Source organism: Saccopteryx leptura, chromosome 11, assembly GCF_036850995.1.
Source record: "Saccopteryx leptura isolate mSacLep1 chromosome 11, mSacLep1_pri_phased_curated, whole genome shotgun sequence".
Lineage (NCBI taxonomy): Eukaryota > Metazoa > Chordata > Mammalia > Chiroptera > Emballonuridae > Saccopteryx > Saccopteryx leptura.
In genome coordinates, this window is record NC_089513.1 from 32953372 (window position 1) to 32967631 (window position 14260).

The 14260-nt window shown below is 46.0% G+C and overlaps 1 protein-coding gene across 2 annotated transcripts in view; it reads right to left on the reverse strand.

Moving 5' to 3' along the window:
- Nucleotides 1-12320, reverse strand: part of MAPRE2 (microtubule associated protein RP/EB family member 2) — a 153873-nt gene extending 141553 nt beyond the window's left edge. The window contains exon 1 of one of the 2 annotated variants that reach the window (XM_066352968.1): nucleotides 12197-12320. Coding sequence is in view for 1 of the 2 variants with exons in the window: in XM_066352967.1 (XP_066209064.1) it covers nucleotides 10680-10703 (24 nt within the window). In the remaining variant the exon portion in view is untranslated. Of the gene's footprint in view, nucleotides 1-10679; nucleotides 10833-12196 lie in introns of those variants that run through there. The other variant, XM_066352967.1, reaches the window with a different exon arrangement.
- Between the last annotated feature and the right edge of the window lie 1940 nt (nucleotides 12321-14260).

Consider the following 14260-nt stretch of genomic DNA (forward strand, 5'->3'; position numbering starts at 1 on the left):
TTCCAAATTAGGCATGTTACAAGAAACCACCTCAGACAATATTTAGTCAACTGCCAGCCCTATCTGTAGCAGCTCACTAAACGAATCATCACTGTGCATTAACAGTGAAGACCCCCACACATGCTACCTAATTTGATTCCTACAAGAATCTGGTGAGACAATGCCAGACTCTACCGTCTCCGCCTGCCACGTTAGAAAACTCAGTTGGAGGATGTTGATGAAGGATGCTAAGCAACATCTCCAAAGTCCCCCAGCCAGTCAGCAGCAGAACTAGTTTTAAACATCAGGCCTTCTGACGTTCTCACTCCCACTCCAGAGTTCTTTCTATGATACAACTATATCATTACATATAACTTCCACAACAACAGGCAGACTGGCATAATGAAGATATTTTGAACTCAAAAGTAACTTAAATCTATGGAACTTTTTTTTATTTTATTTATTTATTTTTTTCATTTTTCTGAAGCTGGAAACAGGGAGAGACAGTCAGACAGACTCCCGCATGCGCCCGACCGGGATCCACCCGGCACGCCCACCATGGGGCGACGCTCTGCCCACCAGGGGGCGATAATATGCCCATCCTGGGCGTTGCCATGTTGCGACCAGAGCCACTCTAGCGCCTGAGGCAGAGGCCACAGAGCCATCCCCAGCGCCCGGGCCATCTTTGCTCCAATGGAGCCTTGGCTGTGGGAGGGGAAGAGAGAGACAGAGAGGAAAGCACGGCGGAGGGGTGGAGAAGCAAATGGGCGCTTCTCCTGTGTGCCCTGGCCGGGAATCGAACCCGGGTCCTCCGCACGCTAGGCCGACGCTCTACCGCTGAGCCAACCGGCCAGGGCTCTATGGAACTTTTAAAAAAATTACTTTTTAAAACTTAGAATTTCACAAGAGTAGGTTGAAATTTACCAGAGGATCAAATTGCATTTTGATTCAGTTTTAGAGGAACCTAGGGATACAAATATATGAATGTGTGGTGTTGGCATATGAATATTCTGAATATACCTGACCAGCAGGGCATCACTGGAGTCACTTGGGATTGAACTTCAGTGGCTTTACCCAAGATTGAACTATGATGAGCAATATCCATATAGCTAATGGGTTTCTCAGGTTGCTCCACTTGAGCTAACAATTTACCTATTGATGTATCTATTAAAAATTCTGTGAAAGAATAGAAAGTACCTGAAGACATCTTACAAAATAAAAAGATTGCTAGTTTTCTAGTTCTGGTTTATTTTTTATTTTTTATTTTTTTCCCTTTTTGTATTTTTCCGAAGTTGGAAACAGGAGGCAGTCAGACAGACTCTCGCATGCACCCGACTGGAATCCACCCGGCATGCCCACCAGGGGCGGTGCTCTGCCCATCTGGGCCATTTGCTCTGTTGCAACCAGAGCCATTCCAGTGCCTGAGGCAGAGGCCACAGAGCCATCCCCAGCACCCGTGCCAACTTTGCTCCAATGGAGCCTTAGCTGCAGGAGGGGAAGAGAGAGACAGAGAGGAAGGAGAGGTGGAGGGATGGAGAAGCAGATGGGCGCTTCTCCTGTGTGCCCCGGCCGGGAATCGAACCTGGGACTCCTGCACGTCAGGCCGACGCTCTACCACTGAGCCAACCGGCCAGGGCCTGGTTTTATTTTTTATTTACCCTCTTAATTAAGCCAATTGTGCAGACAACTTCAAATAATGACTTTTTTTTTCTTTAATAGGTGAAGGAAGCTCATACTTTTATTTATTTATTTATTTATTTATTTATTTATTTATTTTTGTATTTTTCTGAAGCTGGAAACGGGGAGAGACAGTCAGACAGACTCCCACATGCGCCCCACCGGGATCCACCCAGCTCGCCCACCAGGGGGCGATGCTCTGCCCCTCCGGGGCGTCGCTCTGCCATGACCAGAGCCACTCTAGCGCCTGGGGCAGAGGCCAAGGAGCCATCCCCAGCACCCGGGCCATCTTTGCTCCAATGGAGCCTTGGCTGCGGGAGGGGAAGAGAGAGACAGAGAGGAAGGAGGGGGTGGGGGTGGAGAAGCAAATGGGCACTTCTCCTATGTGCCCTGGCCAGGAATCGAACCCGGGTCCCCCGCACGCCAGGCCGACGCTCTACCGCTGAGCCAACCGGCCAGGGCAAGCTCATACTTTTATTATCCCAGCAATGTAGTCTCAGATAAGATAGTTTACAGACCAGGAAAGCTAGTCATTTTGAGATTTACTATGGGATAAGAGTAGGGTTACAAAATTTAGCAAAAACAAAAAGAGAAAACAAAAATAAAACTGCAAACCAACAACCACCACTCAAAATAATGCTCATTTAAAACAAAGATTGGGGTGTTTTTGAGTATGAGTCTATCCCATGCAATATATGGGACATACTATTTATAATAAAACAAAACATAAAACAACCCCTCCCAAACACTCCATTTTTTTTAAGAATTCAGATTTAGTTGATGTCCTGTATTTCATCTGGTACCCTAAATCCCAAATTCTAACTGACTTTTTTTTTTTTTTTGTATTTTTCTGAAGCTGGAAATGGGGAGAGACAGTCAGACAGACTCCTGCATGCGCCCCACCGGGATCCACCCGGCACGCCCACCAGGGGGCGACGCTCTGCCCACCAGGGGGCGATGCTCTGCCCCTCCAGGGCATCGCTCTGTCGCGACCAGAGCCACTCTAGCGCCTGGGGCAGAGGCCAAGGAGCCATCCCCAGCGCCTGGGCCATCTTTGCTCCAATGGAGCCTTGGCTGCGGGAGGGGAAGAGGGAGACAGAGAGAAAGGAGGGGGGTGGGGAGTGGAGAAGCAAATGGGCGCTTCTCCTATGTGCCCTGGCCGAGAATCGAACCCGGGTTCCCCGCATGCCAGGCCGACGCTCTACCGCTGAGCCAACTGGCCAGGGCCCCAAATTCTAACTGATTTTGAAGTGCTAAAAGAGCAAGTTCTGGGGTAGAGATGAACAGACCCACTGAGAGTGCTGTTGAGCCATTCCAACTGCACAGAGAATTGCTCCCTGGATTTGCCATACCACAAAGAACACTTGGTTATTACTGCTTTTGATCTGTGGAAAATTCTGTTGGGAGATTTGTGCCCAGAAGACCACACTTTAAAAAAAAATAAAGTCATGATAGAGGCCAAGCCGGAAGTTAAGCTAACAAGTCTTCTATCAACAGCTTCCTTTCCAGAGAAGGACCAGGTGGGGCAAAACAGAAAGGTTTTCTTCTAGCTTCCTCTCTTTTGGAGAGTTGAAGAAGCTTAGTGGGGTAATGGAGACTGTGGTTTCTTGGTTAGACTCATGAAAGGTTCTTCATAATGGATCAAATTTTGGCCAGCTGGTAAGATATCTTTGAAAGAAGGAAAGTGTAAGGTGTAGGCACTCTCTCACCTCCTGCTTACCAGTTGTTAAAAGCAGCCTTGAGGCCCTGGCTGGCTGGCTCAGCGGCAGAGCATTGGTCTGACGAATGATTCAATTCTCAGCCAGAGCACATAGAAGAAGCGACGATCTGCTCCTCCACCCTTCCCCCTCTCCTTTCTCTTTATCTCTCTCTTCCCTTCCTGCAGCCAAGGTTCCAAGTTAGCTTGGGCGCTGAGGATGGTTCCATGGCCTCTGCCTCAAGTGCTAAAAAATGGCTTTGGTTGCAACGGAGCAACACCCCAAATAGGCAGAGTATTGCCCCCTGGTGGGCATGCCTAGTGGATCCCGGTCAGGTGCATGCAGGAGTCTGTCTCTCTGCCTCCCTGCTTCTCATTTCAGAAAAATAAAAAAAACAACAAGAAAACAGCCTTGACCAGCCTTTAAAGAGGGTATATGTAACTTAGTGCTCTGATTTCACTTGGATGTTTACATCCAATAGAAAGTTTCAGATACTTTAGTAAAGTTAAAAAAAGATCATGTCATTTTCCAGCGGCTTTTTCATGTTTATTTCCTCTTCTCCCAACTTCAAATATCAACAGTCATTTCTGTCATGGTGCTTATAACTAATTCTCTGTTAGAACCAAGGTTTGCCCCTGTTTAAGCATTGACAATTCTGAATTCCCTACTGTGGTGAAAATGTAAGTCCAATTAGCTCCTAATTTAGGAACTGCTGTGGAGAGAACTACAAATGATATTCAATGTATGCATCACATAAGCTGTATTAAAATATATGTAGTAAAAATGTGAAATCTAAATTAGGTTGAGGGAGGAAAGGTAATTTCTCTTGAAATGGCTCCTGACCCAGTCAGCGCAGGAGTTATACAATCTAACTCCCTCCTCCCCTTTCAGGAATGTGACTGGTTAAGTTACCTTGAGAGTTAGTTATTCACATGTCCTTACCAATAGTCCTAGAATGGGATTAAATACACTTTATTTCTGTTTGTCTCTAGAAATGACAGAAATGATTTAGCTGATCTCAAGTACCTCCGATGTTACATTATTTATAGTATAGTGTTTGATTAGTGAAAAAGGAGCTCCTCTTTTGATATTTTTTGGTCTTTAAATTGCAGGTATACTGATTCTGAAAGGGATGAAGTGGACACCCATTATATATAACCTTTACAGTTGCTCCATTAATCTAAGTGAAACTCATTTGCAAATCTGTGGCATTAACAAGTCATCAAAAAGAGGAAGTTCTCCTAACTGAAGGAAATTTTATGAGGCAACCCTTATAAGAAAAAATTAAGACAAGTTTCTATCAGGGCAGTTATTGTACTTTCAAATATTCTTTGTATATTAAAGGAAAATGTATTGGTAGAATTTTATTAGTAATTTGCCCAGCGTTGGGCAGAAGGCAAATAATTTAAAGACCAGAATCTGATCTCTTTTTAAATTTGGATATTTCAAACTAAATTGTCCATGGCATAATGTCAGCTTTTAGTGATATGACTATATATATATATATATACACACACACATATATGCTTATTATTTAATGATCACTGGTTTTATATGTAACAAGTGACTTAGGTTAAGGTATGTTTCGACTTACACCAAAATTTGGGTTACGTCCCTGTCATAGGAATGGAACTGTGTACCCCATAGGAACCTGAGGACCCCTGTTCTTTAAAAGAGTAGTGCTATTTCCAAAGGCAGCAGTGTGAAGTGGCAGTCAATGAAACTTTTCTAAATCTGAATAAATCCTTAAATTATACCTGCATTTACTTAAAGAAATAAGCATACAAATGCCCTCACAGGTTGTAGAAAAAGGAAGCTGCTACTGTAAAGAGCTAAGGCAAGTGTCTCCCTGGGCTTGCTGGCAAGGGTATGTTACCCCACTTTCTAAAGCTCAGTGTAAATTAGTACTGCATTCCTTGGGCTTGTTTAAGTACAGAAGTTTTATGATTAACTGTATCACTAAAATTCATATATTATTTAGAAATGTACTGATTTGGCAAAGTAAATATACACAAAAAGGGGATATGAAACTAAACTACCTTTAGTGATTAGTTTGAAAACACCCCCTCCCTCTTTTTCTATGGTGGAAAAAAACTAAAAGAAGTCTAAGGCTTTCAATGAGCAAATTCTCATTTAAAATTTAAGTATGTTGAAATGGACTATATCAAGGGTCTACTAACCTTGTCTGTAAATAATCAGTCGATATTTTAGGCTCTGTGGCCCATACAAAGCTGTGTGACAGTCCACTTGGCTGACGCAGTACAAACCAGCCCTGGACAAGTGGAAGCACACAAGCATGGCTGCATCCAGTCGGGTTTACCTCGTCCACTGAAATTTGGATTTCATGTGATTTTCAAGTGTCTCAAATACTTTTTTTCTTCGGATATGTTTTCAACTACTAAAACTATATAAAACCAATCCCAGCTTGTGGCCCATACAAAAACAGACAGGAGGCCGTAGTTTGCTGAATCCCAAAGCAGTTGGAGCCACAAGTTTCAACTCAACCTGAGCTTAATATCATTGTCCAAAATGTGCCGGCAGTCAATTCTGAAGAGTGTAGTTATTAGATTAGGTTTGTTGGAACCAAATTTCCCAACGCTTCTATTCTACAAAACTCTGATATAACAAACCACAATTTTGACTACTTCTCTGGGAAATTTATGGGTGCAAATTTGGAGCTTAAATTTTGTACGGTGAAGAGATTGAAAATGTTATAGCCAGATTTTTCTGATTGAGGAGAAGAAATTCAGTGTAAGTGTTTAGGAGGGTTGCAGGTGAATCTGGAAGAGAGTTGGATTTAATTTTTGCGCTCTTCCATAGGTGGATGCTGCACAGCCCTGCATGGATGGGTCTGCTGTGAAGGAGACATGGAGACGCAGGCCAGGGGATCATTTAGCAAAGGCGCTGGACAGGACACTTACACTTTTGTTGGCTGCTGGAACTAATTAAGGACCCTTAAGAGGCCTTGCTTCTATGACTTGAGCAGAGATTTTCAAACTTACTTTGGTTATCTAAATAAGAAGCTAACCATGGCTCAGAATGTTTGGGGTTAGCTTTGTCCAAAGGTTATGTAAGAATAAAGTCAGTGGGAGCATGACACACGTGAATAGTATCTCCTATTTTAAGGAAGGAGGAGTTAATTAGCACTGAGCTGGTCTCACTAAAGCCACCCTTGCAAGATTACATCAAAACCTATTCAAGAAACAAGCAGTATGATGTAACAGAAACTGGGAAAGGAATCATCAGTACCCTAGGTTTCTCACGTTGGCATTGCCTCTTTGGAAGCTCACTTAATTTTGGGGCTTTCTTGTGCTATTTCACATGTGGAAATATTATTTACCAAATTATGTTTAGGCCCTGATATGTTAATAAGGCTGAATGAAGGATGGTATAAATTTAAGGTAATAAAACTGGGCAGTTCTCAAAAATGTCAGAGCTTCTAAAGTTGAGATGACACCCCCCTTTTTTTAAGTGAGAGGAGGGGAGATAGAGAGACAGACCACCGCATGTGCCCCAACAGGGATCCACCCAGCAACAGCCCTCTGGGGATGATCCTCTCAATCAAGCTATCCTCAGCACCCCGGGCCACAGGCCACACTTGAACCAATTGAGCCACTGGCTGCGAGAGGAGAAGAGAAGGAGAGGGGGGAGAGAGATGGGGAGAGAAGTAGATGGTTGCTTCTCAAGTGTGCCCTGACCAGGAATTGAACCCGAAATTTCCAATGATGGCCAACACTCTATGCACTGAGCCACTGGCCAGGGTCAACACCCTTTTGTCCTACGTGTAAACATTAAAGACATAGGTATATACTATTCTCTGAGGAACTGTTTCTGATCTGCATGGATTAGTCCTATTTTCTCCAGTCTACTTTTAAGCCTTTCAGTACCTTATTCCCTCTCAAAAAGTGGTGGGAATTTCAGAAGTGCATCCCGAGTCCTTTTCCTAAGCTACACAGAAGTGAGGATGGAAGCACTTACATCATTTTAGCCTTGGAAAATTTTTCTTAACATTTATTTTTGGTGGTAGTGTATAGGTCAAAGAATATATCCAACTGCCCACTTTTAAATATGCTGATTACTTAAATGCATTTGTGCTATCTTAATAAAAGCAGTAGACAGATGACAATAAAAGCTGCTTATTCACTTGCTATTTGTCCTACTCTGAAACTACTCGCCTTGCTTAATGAATTCCTTTAGGCATCCACATAGTTGGACAGGTGTGTTCCTTCCACAACAATGGGTGCAAAGGGAACTTTTGTGACGTAAGTATTCTAACTATTGTTGGTTATACTCAGGATGCTAAATTGTTTTGTGTAAAAATGTAAGTGAACAAATGAGCTGCCATTTTATAGCCCTTAAGAACTGTGACAGGTTTCCCCAGCCGTCGCTAAGGTGCTCTGTCCTTCTTAAGAAGCCAAGGCCGAGTTGGGGTGAGGCCCTCACTTCACCTGCCCACTAGCCCTGCTCCCTGCAGGGCTCGCCCACACCGTGGCCTCCATCTGGGAGTTTGCCCGCATCTACCTGGTTCTTATGATCAATGCCCTCATTAAAGCAGCTGGTATAAATGCTGAACATTTCTGGCCAGCCTTGTTTGCAAGGGCTCTGGCCAATGTCGACATTGAGAGCCTCACCTGCAATGTAGGGGCTGCTGGACCTGCCCCAGCAGCCAGTTCTGTACCAGCAGGAGGTCCCGCCCCCATCCCCCACACCACTGCTGCCCCAGCTTAAATTTTTTTTTTAATTTAATTTTTTTTAATTTTTTTTATAGGGACAGAGAGAGAGAGTCAGATAGAGGGATAGATAGGGACAGACAGACAGGAATGGAGAGAGATGAGAAGCATCAATCATCAGTTTTTCATTGTGCCACCTTAGTTGTTCATTGATTGCTTTCTCATATGTGCCATGACCGCGGACCTTCAGCAGACTGAGTAACCCCCCGCTCGAGTCAGTGACCTTGGGTCCATGCTAGTGAGCTTTTTGCTCAAGCCAGATGAGCCTGCACTCAAGCTGGCAACCCTGGGGTCTTGAACCTGGGTCCTTCCACATCCCAGTCTGATGCTCTATTCACTGCGCCACCGCCTGGTCAGGCTGCTGCCCCAGCTTAGAAGAGAGTAGAAGCAGAAGAAGAAGAATCGGGGAGTCTGACGATGGCATGGGCTTTGGTCTTTTTGACTAAACCTATTTTGTAACACATTCAATAGAAAGCTGAACTCTTGGGGAAGGAAAAGGTAACAGAACTTTGTCTCCTACAGATTTAGAATCTCTGTCTTGGAAAATAAAACTGAATGTACTCAGGATGCTTTGCTTACAAATGTTCATCCCACCTTCTGATAACGTTCAATGCAAACAAGCAGCCTTGATTACATAAAAGGCCTTGTGCTCTGTGCCATGGGGGCTGCCGGCATAAAGGCCCTTGAGAGACAGAACACCAAGCTAGGCAAATAAGTACCAGGAGAGGCTCCAAGTTCAATAGCTGACAATATTCAAAATTGGCCACGTGCCACACACTGTTGTTCCTTAAGGAACTGAGCATGAGAAGAAAGCATTTAGGCAACGGTAGACTGAGTCGTGGTGATATAAAAAATAATGGAGAAACGAGAGGTATGAAAACGAAAGCAATAGTAATAAAAATAAGGATAAAAAAAGCATATAATAAACTTTGTGTACATCTTTAAACAGGAAATTTTATTTAGGCTGATCTCTTGGGGATGATTTTGTGTGTATGTGTGTGAGAGGGACAGAGCCAGAGAGACACACACAGTCAGGAAGGAACAGAAATGAGAAGAATCAATTCTTTGTTTCATTGTATGTGCCTTGACGGGAGGCTGGGGGGGAGGGGTGCAGAACAGCCAGCGACCCCCTGCTCAAGCCAGCGACCTCGACCTTGAATTTCAAGCCAGCGACCCTGCACTCAAGCTGGATGAACCTGTGCTCAAGCCAGCGATCTTGGGGTTTCAAACCTGGGTCCTCAGCATCCCAGGCTGATGCTCTATCCACTGTGCCACTGCCTGGTCAGGCAAGGACAATTTTTTTAAAAGCAGGACACCTTCGATTATTAGCAAACAAGAAGAGAAAAATTAATTAAAATGTTGGGTATAACCATTTCCACTTAAATTGACCCTTTAACACACCCTTGAATATGTAATCAGACTGTATTTGACCTTTTTGTATCCAAAATTTATGTATTGCAAATTCATCCTCTCTACTTCACACAATTGAAATAACTAGTTCACATTTTTCCAACAGTTTTTTTTTTTTTAATATGCCTCAGACCCAAAGAATGACAAGATGTCTAGTTGGCTTTGTGTTTTCTCTTCTAACAGGAGAGAACATTATTTGAAGCATGTAGAATGTGAGCTGGAAAAGGGAGGGGCTCTCTTGCAAGCCAACAGACCCTGATTCAATATTTAAATAGGTTTTCAAAGGAGTGGCATTAGTGCACGTCAATAAACTACTCCATGTAATTACTTCCTATTCCCGGGCTCCGCCTTGGAGTGCAGCCTACTGCTGACTCACCAGACTAACTGCTTCCAGTTAGTTTCTGCCGGGTTTCCCCACTGCCTGCTGCTACACGTGAGTCATCACAGGAAGGAAAGTATCTACCCCTCTCCTTAACGACCGCGCAGCAACCAGGCACTGACAGTGAACTTTAATCTTTCCACTAAGAGCCAGTCCCTAGGCAGAGAGGGTGAAAAACGATGTCGCAGGTGTCACTGCCAGCCAAGATGATGGATGACAGTCCCCCGCCCTAGGGCGTTCTTCAGCGGCACCCCAGTTTCAGCGTCTTTACTCCCACCCACCCAAGTAGTTAAACTGGCATCTTGTCCTGCAACACCTACAAATGTGGGCCACCGAACTCCTTTGCACCAGTGACTCTCAAACTCTGCTGCACGATGGAATCACCGGAGATTACAGTAAAATACTGACGCCTGGCTCTATCTCCAAACAGTCTGATTTAAATGAATTGGGATGAGAGATGGACATAGGTTTTTTTCAAAGCTCCCAGGTAATTCTAATAGGCAGCAAAGTTTAGGAACCTTTGCTTTGGAGAAGCATGCAAGTAGTCTTCCCATGCAAGAGAAACCTACCAGTTAAGCTTACCTAAGGACTGCTCAGGGGGCTCCCCAACCTTCTATCTTGGGGATCTATTGACCCATAGCCCCTGATATTCTAATTAGTCTGGCAGAAAAGAATGCTAGCAAAGCAACGGGGTCATTTCCAGCAGGCACCCTGGCCAGACAGGGACCAATGTGTCCCTCTGAGAAAAACACAGCTAGATTTAGCGTCCAAGAGAAGCAATGCGAACGTTGCTGTTCTTTTGGTTACCTTTTGATCTCTGTTCTGTTTCATTCTACAGTCTTGTTCAGCAAAGTTGTAAGCCGTGGGTCCTCGCAGGTTAGAAGCAGGAGCTGCGTCCAAACCTCAGTCAAGACTGGACTGCACGCTGCACTTGGGCTGGGACCGAACTGCCGCCTTGCAGCGTGGCCCCAGGGCAGAGACTATGCTAATCAAAGTTCTCCCGTCTCCTCCTAGGCCGGCGGGAGGGCGGGTGCAGGTTTGAATACTTAACCCTTGATTTTACGTGACTGCACTGTAGCGAGGTTAGTGACCTCCGGCCTAGTGGGTCTGGATCACGCTCTTTTTTCTTCTTTTTTTTTTTGATAAAGAAGAGAACGTGAGCAAGTGATGGAGAAAACACGCAGGGAGAAGACAGCAGTGATGGCTGGTGCCAAGATGAAGGGACGGCTAATGTCCGTAATATTAATTGCTCCATGCACTACTGACCCAGCGAGGACTAGCATAAGGGGACTGGGGGTTAAGACAAAGGCTCCTCCTGATCAAATGGCTGCAGCGTCCCTTCCTCCGAGGTTACATACAGCTTTGCCCTCTGCGCTGGCCGGCCCTTGGCACAGGACTGGCAGAGTGACTCAAGGGGTGACCAAATCTACAGGCTCTTTCGGGGTTTGAAAGTCTGCATTTCTGGTCACTCCAGGCTTAGAGGGGACAGTCTTTCTGTGCCCACTCCTTCCTCTGGCCCTTTGCGGGGTTTCTGGCCGCGGCACAGCCCTTCTAAGGGTGGAGTGCAGAATTTCGTATGGAAACAGAGTGGGGAATCGCTGTGTGGCCCTCGCCCTGCGCGCAAGGAGCTCCCTGCAGAAGAACCACTTGGGGTTATAACAACTCCCTCTCGTTCCCACCGACCCAGCTCCTAGTCCCAGGCGCCGGGGTGACAGCCGTAGCCAGTGTAGGACTGGGGAGTGGTAGGGGCCGGTCTCCGTCGGAGGGAAGACGCGGCGGGAGGCAGCAGGTTGGGAGGCCAGGGGTTGCTCCCCCGCCGGAGCGCGCCAGCGCGCTGCACTTTCCGGTCTGCCCCGCAGCGCGCAGCCCCGGCCAGGCCCCCGGCTCTCAGCCCTGCGCCCCAACTCTGGCGCCTCGCGCTTGGTGCGCTGCTCGTGCGCACCCGCAAGATTCACTTCTTCACGGGCGCCAAGTGTCCCCGTCCTGGGCAGCCTCGGCCCTCACCCGCGAGCCAGTCCACTTTGCTCTGCCAGCGTGGCAGCCCCGACTCCCTCCCTTTTCCCGGGGTGTGCAGCGCCGGGGCACCAAGGCAAGGCGCCCCCGCGGGACTGCGACGGGGGCACACCCGGGCTTCGGCGCCGACCCCTGCACAACTTCTTGCTGGGCTTGGAGACCCCGGGTCGCGCTGGCTCAGCCACCAGCGCACTGCAGTCTCCTGGCGGCGAGGGGAGGAGAGGCCAGCGCTTGGCCTGGGAGGGACCGCGCCAGGCCAGTGGGTGTCGGGGTGCGTCAGGGCGGTACCGCTTTAAATGCACTTGACTCACCTGCTCCGGCGCTTTCGCCTCCTTCTTCTACTGACAGCTGGGGGCTTTGTTTTCTCCACCCACCCGGCGGGTCACGCTCCGCCCCCATTGCCGCACGTGACTCGCCGTCTGCCACAGCCGCGGTTCTGCTAGTCCACCCGAGAGAGCCCGGCCAGAGTCACCACCCCTTTCCGGGGGTGCGAGGCGGAGACCCCAGCCAAGGAGAGGTCAAGGGAGGTCCGAGGTGACCTGCTGGCAGTCAGTTAAAAGGTGGCACGCTGGTTAGAAGCCGGGTGAGTTGGTGAGATAAAATGAAAGTGCCAGCTGGGGAAATGAGCCGGGCTTCTGGAACACACCCGAGAGGGAGGGGCAGGCGCGGCTTGGAGAAGGGGGTTGAAAAGGCGGTACTACACGCTACGTTAAGGACCGCACACCCAGCCACCTGCATCTGCTTTTTACACCAACTGTTTATACTCATACTCATAACTAGGGAACAGTTGATGAGAGGCAAACTATATAGTTTTGTCATGAACATTATTAATGACACTAGGCAATTCTAAATGGAAAGACACGATTAACAAGGTAATAATAAATAGCAAGTTTTATTGAGGTTTCAAATCTGGGTTTTTTTTTGCTGCTGTTGATATTTGGATTCTATTTGGAAGATGAAATCCAGGCTGGATAAGCTAACTCTAGATTATTGATGTGGGCATGTGTCCATTTGGAACAGCACCTATTTTGAATGAAATGAATTAAGAAAATGTCAAGACTCAGCCCAATATCTGCTGCTTTTGGAAGTGGTCCCAAACTTGGCTATCGCCAGTGTTTGAAACTGCAAGAACCTGTTTTCTGAGTCCTTTCTTTTGCCCTTGGAGAACACTTACATAGTACCTCCACACACACCCCAAACTGCAACTCAGGACAAAGATCGTCTCTATCTCCCCAGCATTCATTACAGTGAAGTCTGCATACTTTAATGCTTCCCAAACTCTAATGTGCAGAGGGATCATCAGGGGGCCTTGTAAAACCGACATCTGATTTAGTGGGTCTGGGGTTGAACTTGAGATTCTGCATAACACTCCGTGGTAATGTCAGTGTTACCAGTTTGAGGGCCACGGTCTGAGTAACAAGGCTTAGAACACTCAATTTGGCATTAGCCAAACTATTTTGAGTCCTGACTACACCACTTAATAGCTCTGTACTTTAGGCAAGTTTTTTTTTGTTTTTTTTTTTTTAATATTTAAGCCTCCCAAGCTGTAAAATAAGGCTGTTGCTAATATCTACCTCAATCTTGAAAATTAAATGAGAAAACGCATCTGAAGTACCTAGTGTAGTGCCTGGCACACATACGTTGGATTTAGAACATATTAATCGGTGGGGTCATCCTTGTAGGAGGAAAGCTGGCACAAATCCCAACATACCCACAGGGGGAGTAGTCGGTGAAATGGGCACTGGAGTTAAGGCAGCCAGAATAATGACAACTGCATCCCAATGGTGCTTAGCATGGGCCAGATGTGTAGAATAAGTTTGTTGAATAATTGAATGAGTATAATGCAGAGCAAATCATACATATTTAAAAGTTCTGTTTTGAGCAAGAACCTTGCTCTCGGTCACAGATATAGAGATAGAGTCAGGGGGCTTCTCTGACTGCTCTCAGCACTGGGAGGACCTGATCTCTGGGTCAATGGAGACAAGTTTATAAAAATAGATGAAAGCACCAAAAGGTGTTTGTGAGAACATGGTTTCCAGTGAACTAGAGAGTTTGTACCAGGAGGGAATTTCCAGTAGTGAAAGTGGCTTGGAAAAGCAATATGCGATCCAGATGTGAAAATCTCCTGGAGCAGAAGTGTCTACGTTTTCTTTCTCAGTACCATGTGACAGCTATTTTCATTTGAACATTTTGAAAGAGTTATTATCTGTTCTTTTTGTCATACAGTTCTTCTGTCAACATATAGCACTGGATCTGTAAAACAACTAATGCTAATTTTCAGGTTTAACCAGGGAAATCCCACAAAACAAACTGCAAAGAAAATTAATCCCAAAATGTGTTTATTAAAGATTTTTGAAATATTTTTAAAAAGTTCT